This window comes from Xiphophorus hellerii, chromosome 5 (assembly GCF_003331165.1).
Source record: "Xiphophorus hellerii strain 12219 chromosome 5, Xiphophorus_hellerii-4.1, whole genome shotgun sequence".
NCBI lineage: Eukaryota > Metazoa > Chordata > Actinopteri > Cyprinodontiformes > Poeciliidae > Xiphophorus > Xiphophorus hellerii.
The window spans coordinates 4949140-4968777 of NC_045676.1; the positions used below are offsets into that span (position 1 = coordinate 4949140).

Genomic DNA, 19638 nt, shown 5'->3' on the forward strand with positions numbered 1-19638 from the left:
GAACCCATGTATGCACAGGGAGAACATGCAAACTCCATGCAATAAGACCCCGGGCTGGGAGACGAACCCAGGACCTTCTTGCTGCAATGCAACAGTGCTACGTAGTGCACAGTCCCAAATCTTGTATAAGCTGTATGAATTATGTCTTATATGTGTTACTATAAAAGAGAGAGACGTAGTTACGTTACCAGAAGAGTCGCAAAACTATTTGGTCAAGACCGTCTGTATGCAACAAAGATGAGAACAAGGGGACATATTTTTCAACCTGATCATTGTTTCATTACAGTTTTATGGTTAAAGTCAAGAGGCACAGACGAAATTTATTAATTGAAATTATCTTTCATCATGTAGTCATGTTTCAAACAGTGAAGACATCTCATGAGCCAGAATGTTCAATGCTTTTTATTATTCTTATTTATTACATAAAAGGTCCAGGCACCACAGTTTCCTCATTCCCTTCAGACCTGTGATGATTTAGAAAAGCAAAAAAGGTTTCGTTATTCCTTGACCTAACACTGCACACATCAGTAGGATTGCTTGTTTGAAGTTGCTTTCAAATCTGTTATATTGGAATGCATTTTTTACTAAATAAATTAGTAGGATAACTAACTCCATCTCTCTTAAAGTCTTTGGAATAGGCAGCAAAAACCACAGCAGCTTCCAGTCCTCTCAGTCCTACCTTTGAGGAAACAGATACTTATTCTTAAAAACGTCTGGCTTCCCTCGCTGTTTGCTCCTATGTCACTTGTGTCCAGTGTTATCTGTAAAATAACTGTGTTCCTAAAATGTTCAAAACTGATCTAAAGTCAAACAGTCTGCTGCAAGTAATTCAAAAAGGAGACAACGTGCACATAAACCAGCTCTTCAAGTTCAACTTCTGTAGCATGAAACCAAACTTCTGCAGAAGCCAAAATAATTAAATAGTGAAGGAGTCCACTGTAACAACCTTGCTTTGAATGTGTGAAGCCAAAGCAGCTATCAGAGTCCAAGAGGCTTAAATTGGGTTAAAAAAAATTTAAATTTCTCTAATGACCCTCCAGTAGGGCTGGGCGATAGGGCTTAAAAATAAAATATTTTTTTGTACTAGATCCGATGTTAATCCATTTTATTCTTCTTGCTCTCTTTTGTAAAAAAAAGAAATTACAAATGAGAGAAAACAATTTCAAAAAGTGGCTTTTATATAAGTCAATTGTATGACGGAGTATTGGGGCCAGGCTACAAAGACTTTGATTCATTACGAGAATATTGTAGAAATATTAGAAGAATATGCAATTTTACCAGACAAAAAGTTGTTTTAATGAGAAAAAATACAACAGTGCATTAAGGCCACCAACGATAGAAAAAAGGAGTATGTTCCACCAAAAACTCAGAAATGTTCTATTAAAAACACAGAAATTTCTGAGATCCAAAAGTCAAAAATTTAAATTGAAAATTAGAAGAAAGAATATTTCTGAGGTTAATCTAAAGATTTTGGATTTTTTTGGTGGAAATGTATTAGTTTTTTTTCTACCTATTATGGCCCAAATACACCATTGTAAAAAGTGCTGAAAGTTATCAAGACCTAATGTTAACATGATTGATTCAAAGTCCTGCTACTTATAATTTAGTGCTTATGTGTTAAAAGATTAAGTATTTCTATAAAGTATTAAGTATTATCTGTAAAACTTATATCAAAGTATCACTTCACTAATTTTAAATTTTTTGTGTTGAAGTTCTCAAAAAATTATTTCTTTATTTTTCTAATATTATGACTCTATTATCGTATGACTGTATTCTTGTAATATTATGGCTTTATTCTAATAACTAAAAATAAAAAATACTGACCCGAATACTTTATCATAGAGTTGGTCTTAATTCAAAACCCCAAAAAATCAAAGCTGTAAGTCAAGCACGATGGCGGCCCTCTGCATGCTAATGTCACTCTGAAGTATGAAACCCAAGGAGAGCTTTGGTGAAAAAAAATCAAACATTTGATGCATTGCCCAGCCCTACCCTCCAGCTGTCAGGGTCATTGTGGTGTTACATGATACAAGCTGCAAAACATTAGCATAAATGGGAGTCAGAGGGCTACCTCACCCTAATTTTCAAATTCAGCAGCCTCAGCTTTAGGAGGACAGGAAGCTGCCAAACAGAAGCATGAAAAGTGGAAATATCCAGTAGAGAACTTCGTCCAAGCTGTGGTATAAACACAAACTACTGTAAGAACACAAAGCTTTGGTGGGGCCCATTAAATCAGGCCTCCGAATTTTGGAAAAGTCAGCAGGCTTCAGCTGATTCATAAGAGGAGGAAGTGAAACATGAAGTGCAATAAGCAGCATGTGGTGGCAGCGTCCATCTTATCCTCAGACATCTGCAGGAACAGGAAAGGAAATTCGTCCCGCAACGCGACGGACATCACAACGATTCATCTGAGGGTTTTAGAAAAAGAAAAGAAAAAACCTGAAAAGCTCAACAGCAAAAATCAAAGTCAAGGTTTAGCAGGATGAAAAATAAAATGATGCTTTGATGTTGGAAAAATGTTGCTGAGTTGACTCCCATCATCATCATCATCTGGGCCAGAGCCTCTTCCTCTGTTACCTCTTCTCCTTCAGCATCAGGCGGAAGTTGTGCAGCTGATATATACTGGTGGACAACCTGTAACAGCAGAGAAAGATTATACTGAGCATGCTCCAACTGGACCGTTTAGCTACACAGCAACGGTTGCTATGGGAACCTACCTGCCAAAGGCGTTCATTAAAGCCACTATTTCCTGCCGACTGAGCTGGAAGCCCTTTGACGGGCTGTGTTCTGGTAAGTTCTGGATCTCCTTTTCAGAGAAGAGGATCTTCAGAGCCGTGCCCAGACCCTGAGTCTGCACGCAACAGAAAGCTGATTAGAAAAGAAAAACTTTTTACACTGATTAGAAGAACATTACTGAGGTATCTTCAAGTCAACTGGTTCTACAACCTGAACTCCAGAAAACTTAAAGTGAAAATTAAAAGACGTTCCAACCACATGAACCAATATTTTTATTCACAGCAGAACATAAACAGCATAATAAATGTTTCAACTGAAAAACTTTATAATACTTTACACATGGGCTGGATGATTAAACAATAAAATCAATACTACAATGGAGTATTAGGGCCAGGCTAAAAAAAAATTACGAGAAATAAGTCATAATATCACATAATATTTTTGACTTTATCCTCATATTACTGCAACTTTAGTCAAGTATTACTTTGACTTTATTCTCATAATGTTATGACTTTATTCTGAAATATTTTTGACTTTATTCTGGGAATATTTAGATTTTATTCTGAAAATATTTTTGACTTTATCCTGGAAATATTTTGACTTTATTCTCCTACAACTTTATTCTTGTAATTTAAAAAAAAAATTATTTATTTATTTATTTTTTACCCTGGCCTTAATACTCCCTCATACTATGTACACGTGATCAATATGAATAGAAAATACGTCCAATAGAATTTTACTGAACTCTGATCCAGAACGGAACGGCATTCTGGGGGATGTAGGCAGAGGAAAGGCTTTAGCTTCACAACCTCTTTGGTGGCATCAACTCACTCACTTACTGGTTACCTAGCAACAACCTGATGAGTAAAGAGAGAGCGAGACTGACCTGCAGCTTTCCCCAGAGCCGACACTTGCTGCAGCCCACGCAGTCCATAATCCGGGAAATGTTTTTGAAATGGAGCCGGAATTCCTCCTGAATGACAGAAAAGGAGACACGGATGTCCAGAGTTCATTTATTAAGCTGGATTTATTGGTAAATTAACTTATATTGCCATTTTATAGTCATATCGACCGTTCAACATGACTTTTAAAAAAAAGTATTGTTCACCTAGATGACCTCACAATGCTCACATGTTCACATAAAGATGCAAAACTCTGCAGGCAAGTCTGGGTTAAGTGACTTCTCATGAACAACAGTACATATGGAAGTGGAGGGGGGTTATGTAGATACAGGTTGGTCTCTACCAACCTGTATTTTGCTCCTCTGAACTATTAAATATAATCGTGGGTTGCTGTGGTAGCGCAGGGGCAAAGCACAACCCACGTACTGAGGCCTTAGTCCTCGTGCCGGTAGTCGTAGGTTCGACTCCCGGCCTGGCGACATTTGTCGCATGTCCCTCTCTCATTACCCTCTTTCCTGTCGAACTTCTTTCAAATAAAGGCCACTAGAGCCAACAAAACCTTAAAAAAACATAAACCTGTTATGGCTATGATCTTCCTGGGGAATTGTAGCTGTCAACCATCATGGTCCACTACTGTCAGGTAAAAATACTTTTAACGTTATTCCCTGGCAAGGAGAGTTGCTATTCCCTTGACACATCACAACTGAAGTTGCTTTTCAAACCAAATGTATGACTAAAAATATGCACACTTATTCACTTCTATACTTATTGTAGCTTTAATTCTCACCTTTAAAGTCTTGGCCTCCATTTTGTGTCCGGCAAACATGGACTTTTCATCAAAGTGCATTGGGAAACTTCTGGAAGACAAAAAAATCAACTGTAAAAACTGTCTCATGAAATCTAAAGCAACAGCAATAATTTTAGTTATTGATTAATCTATGGATTATTCTGACAACTGAATAATCTGTAGATCATTCAATTTTTTATTAATGTAGCTTTAGAAATACATTAATAAAATTTTTTATTCCTTCTAAGTAAAAAAGTAAACATTTTATTACTTAAAATGCAACGATGTAGCGTTTTGTAACAAAGGACGCATTTGCAGCTAAAAAGATCCACCATTTCTGCTTGACATAACATCAATACAGTGTAGAGCTGATTTGTAGATAATTTTTTTAGATTAATGGATTAATAATTGAATCGCAAAAGGTGCCTAATAGGTTTTTGGGGGGGTTCTAAGCAATTTGGACCAAGTGAAGCTAAAACTATGTCACTTGAGGCATTCTGGGTAGAACATATTCACAGAAAAATAGGTTTTATCTTAAATGCAAGATGTTTCAATTTTTTGTACATTTTCAGCTTAATACAGCTTTGATGGTGGTGTTCTTTGAGCAAATTACCTTTTTTATAGTTTGTCTGCTCTAGTTAACAATTAGCTGATTCATCACAATTAATCATTTCAGCCCTAATCTGCAGCTTCTAGAGAGGATGCAAGTTGATACAATTATGAGAATCCACAAATAATGCATGTTGGTATCAAAACTAGTGGAAAGTTTGTGGCGATTTCTTACTTGACCTCATTAAAAATCTGCAGCAGCAGCTCTTTGGTTTCTCCGTCCTCCTCAGAGCTTCCAGTGTACAGGTTGACGATCGCTCGCTCGAAGTATGGCGCCACCTTGGAGAGCGCGCGCAGCTCTATGAGGTACAGGAAGTAGAGGTTCTTCAGCCGCCTCGTTCCCTCACCCTTCGTCTCCGCCGTGTCGAAGCGGTGGCGAAACTCCTGGATGTTTGGGCCCCACACCGTGCGGCCCCAGCCCTCTGACATTACAGACAGAAACACCTCCATTTCAAGGTTATTATACTTAACCAAAACTAACAAAATAACAAAAAATAAAATGGAGAAAACATTTTCATTAACTGAAATAATTTATGGGGAAAAACTATAGCTAACTGGAACTATATCACATTTATAAAACTAAAACATACTAAAATTACAGACATAATATCCTTCTTTTTTGTGTTTATCAATCAATTTATTAGCTTTTGAACTGATGTGAAACAAATTTTTTTCCCACACAAGCAGTTTACATCAACAATCTGCAAAATTACGGTATCCCATAATCCTCCTGGCAACATTTATGCTAGTCTGCAAAATGGCGACAACAAAATTTGAGAAAAAACACCAGTTAGTTGTTATTCAACAATAACTGAATAATTTTTTTTTTAAACGGTATCTTCTGTTGAGTGTTCATTACCAATCAATATAAACATAATCACAATACAATATTTTGACCTTTTTGAATTCAGCACCTAAAAACAAACTGAAACTACCTCTGTAAATGCTAAAAGGTAACCTAAAACTAAACAACATTTAACTACTAAAAACTAGCAATCACACTAGAATGTAACAACTGAATTACACAAAAACTCACAACAAAATAAAGGTAAACTATAATGAAAAATCCAAAACTATTATAACCATGCCCCATATAATTAGTTGGCATTCATAACATGAATCTGCTAAGAAAGTCTTTTTTTGGAAAACAAAAAGATGGAAATAAATTATTGCGAATGTTGTGGATTATGACTGGATTTGGTGTTTTAGAGTGTGTTTATGTTCATACCGTCCAACAAGAACTCTGCACACAGGTGGATGTTGATGCTGCTGTGGAGGCCAGAGATAAGTCGGTAGAAAACTCTTTTTTCCAAACACAAACCTGGACAGAAAGAGCGCTTGTTTAGTTTTTTATCAAACTGCAAACACCAAAACTATGTGGGATTAAATTCAAACCAACAAACCATCTAAATTAGCTTCTCTTTATCTACTGCGTTATAAATGATCATATTAAGAGTCTGCGGAAATGTGATTATGAATCTTTTTAGCTTCCAAAGTGATGAAGTGACTCATGGAAAATACTCTCAGGCCAATGACTGTTAGCTTTTGGCAGAAGTTGGGAGCTAAAAACTGAACTCAAGTAAGAGTAGAACCACTTCAACATATCTTTATTCTAGCTAAAGTTAAAATTCGCTGTCCAAGAAATTACTCAAGTAAAAGTAAAAAAGTATTTGGTAAAAGGTACTAAATAACTGATCAAAACACTTAATATTCAAAAATTACATACATAATCAAATGCATCAAAATATAAAGTTATGTGGAAATTTGGGTATTTTAAAGATCAAAATTAAAATAATCCATACAGGCAACATAATTACAAAACCAAGCAAAAGAAAAATGTTTCCAAATCTGTTTCTTTCAATATAAAACTTACAAAACTTTAACAAAAACTGCAGGTGTGTGTGAACATGATTGTTCTTCTTTCAATGAAGAGAATCTAGAAATTTTACTCAAATAATAGTAGTGACACTTTATAATTAAATTAAATTACTCTAGCAAAATTAAAAAGTATGTCATCGTACAATACTTGTAAAAGTAAAATTTTTTCCAAAAAGTTACTGAAGTAAATGTAACTGAGTAAATGAAAATAGTTACTAGCTCTGATATCTACTGTTGTTTTCTTCCAAACATTTAAATGACAGGCAATCAAAACATATTTTTTCTTGTCACATTTCTTCCTGGTTTTCCACTTTCATTCCAGTTTTGAGCTCCAACTGCCAAAGTTTCTTGCTTGACATCAACAACAAATACATTCTTATCAAAAGCTTATTTTCCCACCTGTAATGTCCACCAAATAATTCCAGGTTCTAAAATTGTCAGCTACAGAAACAGATCTGGAGAGTTTGTCACTTTACATCTTTATGTACCCTGGAGGTGGAAAAGTGAATCAAATAAAATTACTGGCATTAAATGAACTCACCTTCCAGCCACTTGTAAAAGCCTTCCCCTGTGGCGTCAGAAACAGAAGTAAAGATTCTTAATCTGAGTTCACAATTAAAAATGACGTCTTGTGCAGCCAGTTGTTTCACTCACCATCATCGTCTCCTGAAAACAGAGCAATAAAGAAAAGAAATTTACATTAAGGTCATTAAAATAATAACATTTAATGTGGAATGTTTCGTTTAGTGGTGGCCGTTTTACCCCCATGATGCATTCATGTCAAAACGTACATTAGACTACTAATGTATGAATAGACTACTGGGATTTTTTAACTTTTTTTTAACTCCAATCCAACTAGCATCCCTAACTCTTGCATATTATACTGTTACTAATTACAATTTGTCAAATGATAAAATCTATTTTTAATCACCTTTAATCAAAACCCCAGTGCAAACAAATTATAAACTTTATGCTGACGCTTATCTATTACTCTGACTGAGATCTTTGATTTTACTGTCTGTTGTTCCTTGTTGGTTTTCCTGCTGAAGTGTTTTTTTTTTACTTGTCTCTGACCAGATCAGGGGAATTTAACAGACATTGAATAACTCTGAACATCTAATATCTGCACTGATTTCCTGCTTATGTTGAACATAATATGTTTCCTCAGTAAATGCAGCTCTAAAATTGTTACAATGAACACCAATTTTCAGTGTTCATAGAGAGTCTGCTCCAGTCTCAAATGAACATGGTTTCTGTGGCGGTGCTGTCCATGGTGCTGAACTGGACTTTTTTTTTTTTTTTTAAATCGAAAAAAAAAGAAAAGGCTAAAAGGCTAAATATTATTTTTGCGCCACTCATGGTGGCAGAATGCAAGAGCAGCTCTGTTACATTAGTTCTAATAATTTTCTAGACTTTTTTTTTGTTGAGCTCTGGACAGTTATTCCCTTTATTCTGAATGCTGTGCAGCTGGAAGGATTTTTGCTCACATTTATTTTTTACTTTAATTTTTGGACAGTTATGATGCGTAACCGTTTACTATTTGGTGCATCTGATTACAAATAAAAACAAACGTTGTGTCATGTTGGACATCATTTTTGTTTAGTTTTCTTTCTAATGGGTCTTTCAGGATATTACTGAATCTCTGTTAGTGTCGCTTTAATCTTTAAATTGTATGTTTGCTATTTATGGACCTGGCAGCGTTTCATTAAACAGTTTACATCCACTCTTATTGTTTCCTTGCGTTTTGTTTTTGTTTGACAGTTTTAAGAAAGACCAACTTTAACCAATCTCTGAAGTTGTGTGAGGTTCCTTGCTGCCTCAAAGGCACCATCACCATCCCGGTCCCCACAAAGCACTCCGTTACAGGATTGAATTACTCCAGACCTGCCACACGGTTGGCTGTGGTCATGAAATCCTTTGAGCAACTGGTTCTGACGTCACGGGCCCCCATGCAGGGCCCCTTGCCGTTTCATTAAATTCAACAGTTAATCAGACAATGCAGGTTTACACTTCATCCTGCACCATCACCACTATCCAGGCACTTCAGCCTGAATGTGACCTAGCATGTTTTTGTCCATTAATGTAACTGAGTTTGACTTCATGAATTCATAAAATAATTTGATTCTTTCTTTTTTTTAATTGAATGTTCTGTCTGTGTCCATTAGGTGATTTTAAACCCAGTTTTCCAGGTTTTTGGGGGTTTTTAGCCTTCCATTCCAAACACTTAGACTTGACTTACCTCTACTGGGAGCCAAAGGGTTCAGAGGTCGGTACACTGATCTGGGCCTGCCACAGAAAAGCAAACATTTATTAAACACGCACAGACAACTGAGAAAAACTTTGTTTTGTTGTCGAATGTCTAGCTCACTGGTCTGCAACCTAAGGCTCTTTAGATGTCCCTCTGTGGCTCTTAACATGCTTAATAACTGAGCAATATTTTAAAATGTAAAATTGTAACATTGCCACCAGAAAATTGCATTTATTGTGCAATAATATGAAACCATTTTTTGTCACTAAGATGCAAACTACCTTGAAAGAAATATCTTAAATTTGGAAACAAAATTTGAAAAAATTGGAAAAAAAAAAGTAGGTTTCATATGTTATGTGTTATAAAAACAAGCGATTTGGTTTTAAATTCATGTTTTGTTTGTGGCTCTGAGCTTCAGCCTGAACCCTGAACGAAATGTGACAGCGCTAATGTTTGTCTGGTCTCACTTGAAGCAGTTTTCCTCATAGATGCTGTTCCACACTCTCCATGCAGAAGCCCCTTTATAGCCGGTGTATCGCTCTGGATTCAGCAGCAGATCCACATACTCGGCGTCTGGAGAGGTTTCATCTGAAATAATCCACACATAGTAATATATAAATGTTTTGTGGTTCTTATTTCTCCCATCAATAAAGACTTCTCTTTATGCAGCACTAATTTAGCTTTAATTTCCAGTTTACATCCTGCATTACCAACCAGAAGAAACAAAGAGCCTTTCTTCATCCGAACCACTTTAGTGTTGACTGAGGAAGATTCTACATCCTCCACTTTTTGTGCTGCTTCAACCATTCAACTTTCACCATAATCTGCTCATTCAGGACATTACGGCTACATCTTTTGATATTCACATGTTCTACGGTTTAGGAAATATTCCGTTTTTTTATGATCATCTTGGGCCTTGTTGAAATGAATGGAAATTCCCTAATTTCTGAAAAATTCTGCTACAAACACTACACCATTTCACGCCTAACTACTTCCACATACTTTCAGCTAGAAACGGTATTCAAACTTTAAAATATAGTCATATCCCTTAACTTCTTCTGTTTATTTCAGCTTTTTCATATCTTTTACAGATTTCATATCAGACACATATATTACACATATTAGTCACTAGAATTATTTCTGTTTGCTGAACATCCCAGTGATGAGAGACAGAATATGTCAGAGATTATTTATTAATGTCTATATTAATGTGTAGCTGAGAATAAGAAGGATTTTACCGTCTAGCTCACAGAAGTGATCCTGAGCATCATCGTGCCTCGCCCAATCAACAAAGGCCTCTTTGCTCTGGTTACTGTAACAAAGAAAAACTTAAAATGAATGAAAAGAGACCAAATGAATGCATCAATCATTAAGATCCCAAATGTTCAAAATGTTCAACCAGTGAAAACAAAAACGAGACGCTTTGATGAGCAGAATGTCATTAAGATCAGAGCTGAACCTGAAACATGTTAGGACATTTAAAGTAAGTTACCCAACATCCCCATTAGGGCTGAATGATTAATCACATTCATCTTGATGAATCAATTATTGAAATAACTGTTTGTAAATTAATTGCTAACTGAACTACACAGACTTATAAAAGGCCATTTGTTATAAAAAATATAGTATACTCAGAGAAGTAATTAATTCCAAATTGTAGAAAATATATTTACATTTTGCATTTAAGATAAGAAAAAGACATTGTAAATATGTTTTACACAAAACTCCTCAAGTTGCATCTTTTTTTAGCTTCACCCAGTTCAAATTTACTAAAGGAATGTCATGTTATTGCATTTTAGGAAATATTAATTTTCTTATTTAAAAATGGAGTTGGTTTGTTTATTTCCATCTTTTAATGTATTGCCAATATTGTATAGAAAACTTACGTAGTTTAATGAAAAATCTGAAGAATGCGCCAATTTATATGATTAATCACCAGAATAATCAGATGAATAGATAAAATAATCACTAGTTGCAGCCATATCGGCCTGTACAGGACACAGTCCTGAGAAACTAGCTTAGTCTTCTATTGTTGGGGATGATTTCCCTTTTCTATAAACTCACTGCCACCTGGAATCAGTGGAAAGGAAGTATTACTAATAATAATATCACAATGCTTCACTAAAAAAGGTCATTGTTCAGTTTTAGGGAGTGCTAGCTGTGTCAAGGTCCGGGAGATGGAGGTACTTGTTTAACCTGCTTCTAAAATCACTTTGCACTTTGAAAATGGGGTACACAGCATCTCCAGCAGGAGTCTGACCCCTGACCTGCAGCCAACAGAGGCGGGTCAAGGTGCGTGGTCTGACCTCAGGGTGCTGTTGATGGCGCCGAGCTTATTAGCCTGCTCACACTCAGCCTCGTCCAACATCGTGTTGGCTGCCTGGGAGTACTGAACACACACAAGGAGGTAGCATGTGTTAGCAAGAGCTAACCAGCAGAATAACAACACCTTTAAGTAATCACAAACTGCTTCAGCCTGTGAGTAATTTCAATTTTGCCTAAAAACAAAAAGAAATAAAAAATATCTTCGACTTTCGCCTGTTTTGCCTTGACAAACTGTCGAGCCTGGAATTTTAGTATCCCACCCCTTTTCAAGAATTTAGAGAATTAATAATTTTCCACTCAATTATAAAAACAAACAGCTGTGATAATAAAGCTGAACATGCAGTCTATAAATATTTACATGACTTTTCTTCAAGGCCCATCATGAACACTTTCATTAGCTTGATTTGGGTTTTGTGAGAATTGAAAGTGAAAGCGGTAGCTTCACTTTTTTTTTAGTTTCTTCCTACAAGAAGAGACCTGGAAATTCGGGGTCACCAATATCAGTTTTCTGACCTGTCGTCAATCTGTCGATCTGTAAAAAGTCTGACATTCAAATTTTGCCCAATGCTGATTTTTTTGTCTGAAAAGTCACTAAATGTAGCAACAAAGTTGCTAAGTTGTCAACAGTGGGGTTATGATTGTCAACTGTGCAGCTGCAGATGTGACTTTGTTAAAAAAGAAATTAAATTAAATCAAATTAAGAAAATCAGGGTCGATTTAAAAGTTTCCTCAGGCTTTTGCATTCTCTAGAATCGATGTGTTACAATTAAAACAGCTGAATCAGACGGCTAAACTCTGCACCCGGTTGTAAATAGAAATTTACTTTAAGAGGTTTTCTTACCTTGTTGTAATTTCCAGACTTAATGCCAATAGGAACCTTACTCTGCAAAACCAACATTAACAAAGTCAGCACAATAGTTTTTATTTTATTTATTCATTTATTTCAAAATACAAAATGAAACAAGCAACCAGCTGAACATGAGAAAAGATCTGAATACATAACCAAGAACACAATCATTTCCTTGTCACTACTTTTCTGTTTGAAAAGGAGTAGGAAGAATTCTTCCCCTTATCTCAATTTAATAAAATGTATCACTTACCGACTCTAGTTATGAAAAATTTGTAATTAAAAACATAAATAAACTTCAGCAGATCAACTGAAAATTGCATGTAGTGAGAACTTCCATAGAACTAAATAGTGGTATAAAGTTTCCAGTTCATCTGACTGAATCTGTGATGCAAGTGTGGGTGAACTCTGACCTCTGGGCAGGGCTCCACATGGCAGTCTTTGATGGAGCAATGTCCATCATCGGGCCAGAAAGGACATGGACGCTTTAGGTTCACCTGGGAAAAAACAAACATGGAGTCACTGCGTCTAAAAGACATTCTGGTGATCATGATGGTTTCCCAGCTTGAATTCAAGACTCACTTAACTCTACAAGTACTTTATGCTCGGTTGGATATATAAACAGACTCATTGTTCAGAATGGAGGCTCTTTGTTTAAAAAAAAAACAAAAACATGGAAGTTGGTATGGAATTACAAAAGACAGAAAATATTTTTAAAAAGTGCCTTTTATTTCAGTCATCCTTTAGTATTAAAACAAGACTACAATATTTGTTGTTTAATTATAACATACTCATAACAGTAGCAGAATAAAGACTTTACCAGAACATCTCAAAATGATGAGTAAAAAGTAATTTTGAAGAAAAAAAAGTTTCTATAGTTATTGAGATCTAACTTCGGCAGCTCTGCGGTTCTTTCTTTGAATTATTCAGCCATTTGCTCAATTGTTTCAAAGTCCTGCTGCTGATAACAATTTGATGCTGATGTGTTACATTTTTTTCCTCATCTGTAAAACAAATATCAAAGTATAACTTCAAAAGATGCTCAACATTCCTCAGTTGATTTTTTGTTATTTTTTTATGCAGGAGTTTTCACAAAATTATTACATTCTCCTAATGTTACAACTTTATTCTGGCAACAATAAACTCATTATTCTTGCATTATTTTGAAACACGCTTGTCAAGTAAGATGATAGCTTCACTCTTAACTATGCGCATTAGCGAGAAAAAAACTGTAGATTTTCCAAAACTTACATCTTCAAAAACAAAAACTTTGATTAATCGATTTATCACTTTGAATTACAGGCATACTTTTACCTTTGTTTGAATTAGTATGCTCCCACTTATCTTATTGCTGTTACAACTGAATTTTATCACTCTTTCACAATAAATTATATTTCTATTCTATTTTATTAGTGATAAAACAAAACAAATGTGATTTCAAAGCCCATGGAAACTCAAAACATCTAAGCTATAAGGATGTAAACCTTTAAAAAAGAACCAATTTTTTATGCCAGTGATGAATGTGTCGCCTTCCATTGATTATATTTATTTCCACCTGCTGGATAATGTTTAAAGCTCTGACCGTAAATTACACTGATTCATAATCCGCTTACTTTGTAGTATCTGAAGTAATCTCTCTCCGCCAGTTTCTTGATGCGAGGATAAATCTTGAAGTTGTTGAAAACGTCAATGCTTTCGACATCACAGAAGCAGTCATCGAGAACCCCTGTGAGCTAAAGCAGAGCACAAAAAACAAGGCAAATTAGCTGAACCTTCAAGATTTATTTACTTTCTAAATGTATTATTCTTTTTTTAAGAAAGGTTCATGCTAAAATTTAAATCCTACAACAGTTGGTTGATAAAGGCCCACGAAATGTCATGATGTATCCAAATAAACTGCCTTAAACATCTATCAGAATGATAAACTAGAACATAACAGCATGTGACATATTTAGGAAGTAATATAGATTTAAGCATTTAATTTACCAAAAGAAGAGATGGAATGAGGTAGGAGTTGAGTTGTGTTGCAACAGCAGGTTTGACACACAAACCACCACCAGTTTGAACCATCGTTAATAATACTTTCAACACACAATGTGTTTTCTTATCGGAGCCCAGAGAAACAAAAAGAAATCCCAACCCATTCGATCAAACATGCTAACGCTGAGATGAGCCTCTACTACAACAAAAACCTAAACCAGAGAACATTAAGACGTCCAGCAAATGTTGTAGAGTTTTTCTTTCTTATGCAAATCTGCTGCAACACACCGAGGTAAACAGGTGGCTTTGTTTCAACAAGTGATTTAACAAACTAGAAAACAATTCATCCAAATTATTGTTTACATATCTGATTCACTGTTTGAGACTGGAAGAACAAAGCTAAGAACATTGTCTGAGATACTTAAGAAACAAAAAATGCAATAAAATAGGCTTTGATGAAAATGTTTGCTTATGGGGTAAATAAAAAAAATCTAATACTGAAATTATGAAGATTAATTTTATTTGTACAGGTAAATTATTCACACCCCTGGAATATTTCAATTTTAAAACATTTTCATTGAACCACTAAGTTTGTCTTTGTCCGAAAGTAACAACTTAAAAAAAAACCAAAGTGTTTTATTTGACTTTTATTAAATATTCTATTAAATCAATTCAAATACTTTATTAGTCCCACAAGGAAATAAGATGTTGTAACTCATTTTATCCAGGTTTCTGCAAAGAGTTGCTGTAAATGCCAATGGCTGTAGGCAGGAAGGATCTCCTGTAACAGTCAGTGCTACAGCAAAGCTGAAGAAGCCTCTGACTGAAGAGGCTTCATAAAGAGGATTCACAACGTTTCAAATAACGCAATCTTTCTCAATAATGAAGTAAATCTCTTTATTAGCATTATAACGATAAACACTTCATATAGTTATGGACCATTCTTTGAATGTTTCCAATATTTTGACAAGTTATCTTTAGGAATGAGCTTAGAAAGCAGCCATGCCATCACTCAAATTTCTCTTCATAGTTCCTCCATCAAGTCAAAACTTTGACTGGGCCTCTCCAAAACATAGATAATACCTTCTAGTAAAATGAAAGAAAAAAAAAAACATTTTACCTAAATGTTTAAGAGGCACCCATTTACATCAACCATCAGTTTTTATTCAGAATTACAAACGCAAATTCATCCTCATAAAAAAACATATCAATTTGATCCTAGTTAAAGTAAAATGCAGTCAAATTCAGTTTGTAATACAAACGATGGCTTAAAAATAAAAACTTAAAAAGGCAATCAATCCTCCGGAGAGAACATGTTTAAAAAGCAGAAAAGAACGACTCGGTTTCAACAGACAGAAACTTCCAGAAACCCTGAAGTGATCAAAATGTGGTTTGAGTGGCGAAAAACACGGAAGAACTGTCTTTTTATAGTAATGAAACTAAGAGAGGAAGAGAGATAAACTGATAAGATCTAAGGAAGTGGTACGATTTCTAAGATAATGAAATACATTTTTGTATTTTGAACTTTTGAGAAGTGAATGAAAGCTATCCTAGAAATCGACTAGATATTGGATTTAAAGGACATTTCCTGGTCAAACAGCAAGAAAGTTCCTCCTTAGAAGCTCTGGTATAAATATGACAAACCATGTTTTAATTCTATATAAATGCAAATTTTTCATGCATGGAGAACAACTTTTACAGAATCTTTATAAATCACTTGAATTAGATGCACAATTATCTTCAGATTTATGACAAGATGTACCTGAAACTTAAAGTTTGAGGCATTTACCATAAAAAATGTGTACTGGTTCCTCAAAAAATATTGAAACATATTTTTCTACAAATACACAGAAGCATTTCTATGCAGCCAAATTTGAGAACAGATTTTACTTTCGAGGAATCAAGATACTAAACCCCTAAACAAAATCAGAGCATAACATTTTTCAGTTAGTTCTCTTTAAAGTAGTAGAATGATTATTTATATTCTTCTTTATAAGTGAAAAACAATGTATATGTATTTTCTCATTTTTGATGTAAACAGAGCAGCAGCAGGACCACATTTAGCTTATATTTATAAGTGTTTTGTTATTCATTGTGGAGAAAAAACATGGAGAAAATCTCTTCAAAAACTTTTAAATTGATGCATTAACCTTCAAACAAAAAAAGCTTTTGAATTCCTGGTCAGATATACGTTGGCTACGCTTCTACTGCCTGAATTTGCATCAGATGAAAATCAGTTAGTCAGGGTTACGTAGCGCATTACTGGAAATACTTCCACAGGTTGAAATTATTTACTGAGGTTTCAAAAAGTATTGTATGTTACAGACGTTTCTGTCGACTCACCGGTCAGATTAGGGTTTCATTTTCAGAATCAAACCGATTAATTACTCAAGAAGCTAACATATGTGACAAACAAAGGATTTTATTAGTCGCAAATGAAGAAATACATAAAATTTATTAAGTGGGCATATAATAGTGCCAAATTAAACTCTTTATGAAAACTCAACTTACTTTTTTAGTTGTTCTTTTTTGTTGTTTATGAAAACAAAATGTTGAAATTAACTACTGATGCTTGAATTTATCTTTCAAGAATTAGGAAATAAACTTACAAAATAATCTAAAGACAGCTTACAATAACACTTATCCAACTAGATATAAATAGCACAAGTGTAGCAGACACTCAGGAATACCAGTTTGTCTTGTTATCGCAACAGAAGCATGAAAAATTAAAGTACAGCTGACCTCTGAGTGCAGCAGTCCACTGAAAGCCAGCACCATAATAGAAAACCCAGTTGTTCTCAGCATCATTTCCTTCTTCTGATATTATTAACAAAGTTCTCCTTTTGTTGGTGAAACTGCTCTCCATATGCTGGGGCAAAGCAGAAGTGTTTCTGTAGGCAGAACTGTCATAACAACCCCGGATACGGCTCCACCTCCAAAAGAACCAAACCCCGCCTGACGGAAGAGCTCTGATTGTAGTTTTAAGGGGAACTGTGTCCTTTGAATAGCACTAAAACACAGCAGAGTAAAAACTACAACTTCCATGAGCAGGCACAGGGGAGGATGAGGCCTGCAGCCAATGAGAACACACCACGATTTGGACTTGTCCGTGGGAGTCAGACCTGTTTGAGCTGAAATTAAAAAAGCATTACGTTCACACCCACACAAAACCCGAATGCTGTTAGAAACAAAAACAAGGCTTTGTGTGGCAGTGAGGTGGCTCATGTCCTGAAGAGTTGCTGCAGCCCACCTGGATCAGAGGCTCTGATCCAGAACTGCTTTTTACATTTAGCAGAACAGAAGTTGGGACTTAGAAAAGTTGCAGGATAGCGGGAGACCAGAGATCCAGACCTGCACCGTCAATATTTGATATACAAAATGCTGCATGGAGACACAGAACTGAAGGGAGCAACATGATAACACGCAATTCTGGGTAAAAACAAACCTATTTTCACATAAAGCGGCTAAAAATAATGTTTGCAAGGTGTCCTTACATGACAGAGGCAGCTCTGATCCGCACTGTCCGACTCGCTGCTCTGCTGCTCGTTGTGCTGCGTTTGGGGTCTTCCGCTGTTGTGTTGAAACCAACCAAAAACTAAGTTCCTCAGAAAGCAGATGGACAGCAGAACCCAGCAGGCTTGTGCAGTTATCCTCCACATCCCTCACGGAGCTGGGCTGTCAACGATGGACAAGGAAAAAACAAACTTCCGCCTCTCTCTGTTCGACTGCGATCTGTGGGATGTTAGCCACCGGGCTAAATGTGGCTAAAACTGGAGAGTCCGCTCACACTGCATAAAAACACACGGAGACACGCTGAAAGAACGAAACATGTCTTTCTAAGTATGTGGCCACCAAATATCCATCTTACTTTCGATTAAAACACACAATTACGCGTCTTCCTTCCGGAAAAAAAAAACAGTTTCCATCGTTTTTCTTCTTCTACGCTGCTCTGTTTTCTTCTTCCTGTCTTTTAATGACGGTTGCAAAGCAACGTTTGGTGCGCAGCCGCCACCAACTGGAACGGAGTGTGGGACGGGATACTAAATATCTACATAAAGTTTAGTAAAACTACAGAATGCAACCTTTATTTAAAAAAAATAGAAATGATTACGTTAACATATTTGTTAACGTAATCATTATTACTTTAACAAATATGCTAAAGTAATCAATCAGAGCCAGAAGGAGAGTCTTAGATTTGTCAATCACTCTTGTGCGACTCCTCTATCTTGCACTTTCTTAAGCTGCAGCTAGTTCAAAACATGTGCCACCAGTGCTAAGGTCAGTTAGCATGACCACTGATGATGGCGGATAAAGTTTCCTTTAAGGGTAAGTTATAGTTCAGTTATATTTCCACCATTGAGCAGCGAGCGCATGAGGATGATTGACAGTGCTAAGATCCTCCTCCAGGGTCTGATAGGTGGTTTTTGTTCAGAGAGGTACAGTTTTGCAGACTGTAATAGTACCTCAGGGAGGAGGTGGAGTATGATCTTTTCTCAGATGATTTGTCTCATTTTACACTGTCTTAACTTAAGATAAGATAAGATAAGATAAATCTTTATTGTCATTGTCACAACGAAACGAAATTAGCACAAGTTTTAACAAATATGCAAAGAACAAATATATATTTTTAAATATGCATACTGCAGCTTCAACCACATATTTACACGTTATATCTGTATTAGTTGTTTTACGAATGCTACCTGGAAGAAAAAGATATTAATTTCATTGAACTTTTCTGATTTTTTTCTTTTACTTTCTTTTCTTCCATTTTTTCATTCTTTTTTCCCCGTTCTTTTCATTTCCTGTCAACCACACAAAAAGTTAGTGCATCCAAGCTGTTGGGTAGCAGCACCCTTGATGTGTCTTAAAATTAACCTAATCACAAAATGCCTTGGTAAACATGGAAAAATATACAATTTGCATATAAATTTGGTTATATTTCTTCGCAATTAATCAGTTTTCTCATTATTTTCTAAATTTACTGAACATTTTAAGTTTGTATTATCAATAAATCAATCAATCAAATTATATTTGCATAGCACATTTCAGCAGTAAGGCATTTCAAAGGACTTTACATCATAAAAACATTATTTTAATTAATTTAGTTGATATTTACTGAAAAGGCAACATTTTCTGATGTTTTTATTTTGTTCTACTGATTGTTCTGACAAACAAAAACACCTTTTAAAATATTTCTTTACAAACCTCAGGATTATTGTTATTAAAATTAAATTACATATCTAATTTGTTATTTAAATGACTCCACATTAACAGCTTAGGACTTTGACTGGCCTTTATTTCCAGATGTGGGTAACCAGCTGGACAG

General features: G+C 35.4%; 1 protein-coding gene across 3 annotated transcripts; it reads right to left on the reverse strand.

Moving 5' to 3' along the window:
- Nucleotides 1-384: 384 nt before the first annotated feature.
- Nucleotides 385-18292, reverse strand: ero1b (endoplasmic reticulum oxidoreductase 1 beta). 3 transcript variants are annotated; one of them, XM_032562958.1, is made up of 17 exons: nt 18181-18292; nt 17807-17987; nt 13946-14065; nt 12746-12829; nt 12327-12368; nt 11467-11549; nt 10399-10472; nt 9628-9748; nt 9152-9198; nt 7567-7578; nt 7454-7480; nt 6263-6355; nt 5210-5456; nt 4426-4495; nt 3623-3709; nt 2718-2851; nt 385-2634 (listed from the first exon to the last, which is right to left on the reverse strand). In XM_032562958.1, the coding sequence occupies exons 2-17, from the start codon at nt 17969-17971 to the stop codon at nt 2574-2576; spliced, it is 1467 nt and encodes a 488-aa protein (XP_032418849.1). In that variant the 5' UTR covers nt 17972-17987; nt 18181-18292; the 3' UTR covers nt 385-2573. The 3 variants fall into 3 exon arrangements, with proteins under 3 accessions (XP_032418849.1, XP_032418848.1, XP_032418850.1); XM_032562957.1 differs by having other exon boundaries at nt 17807-18291; XM_032562959.1 differs by lacking the exons at nt 17807-17987; nt 18181-18292 and adding an exon at nt 17055-17220.
- Nucleotides 18293-19638: the final 1346 nt, after the last annotated feature.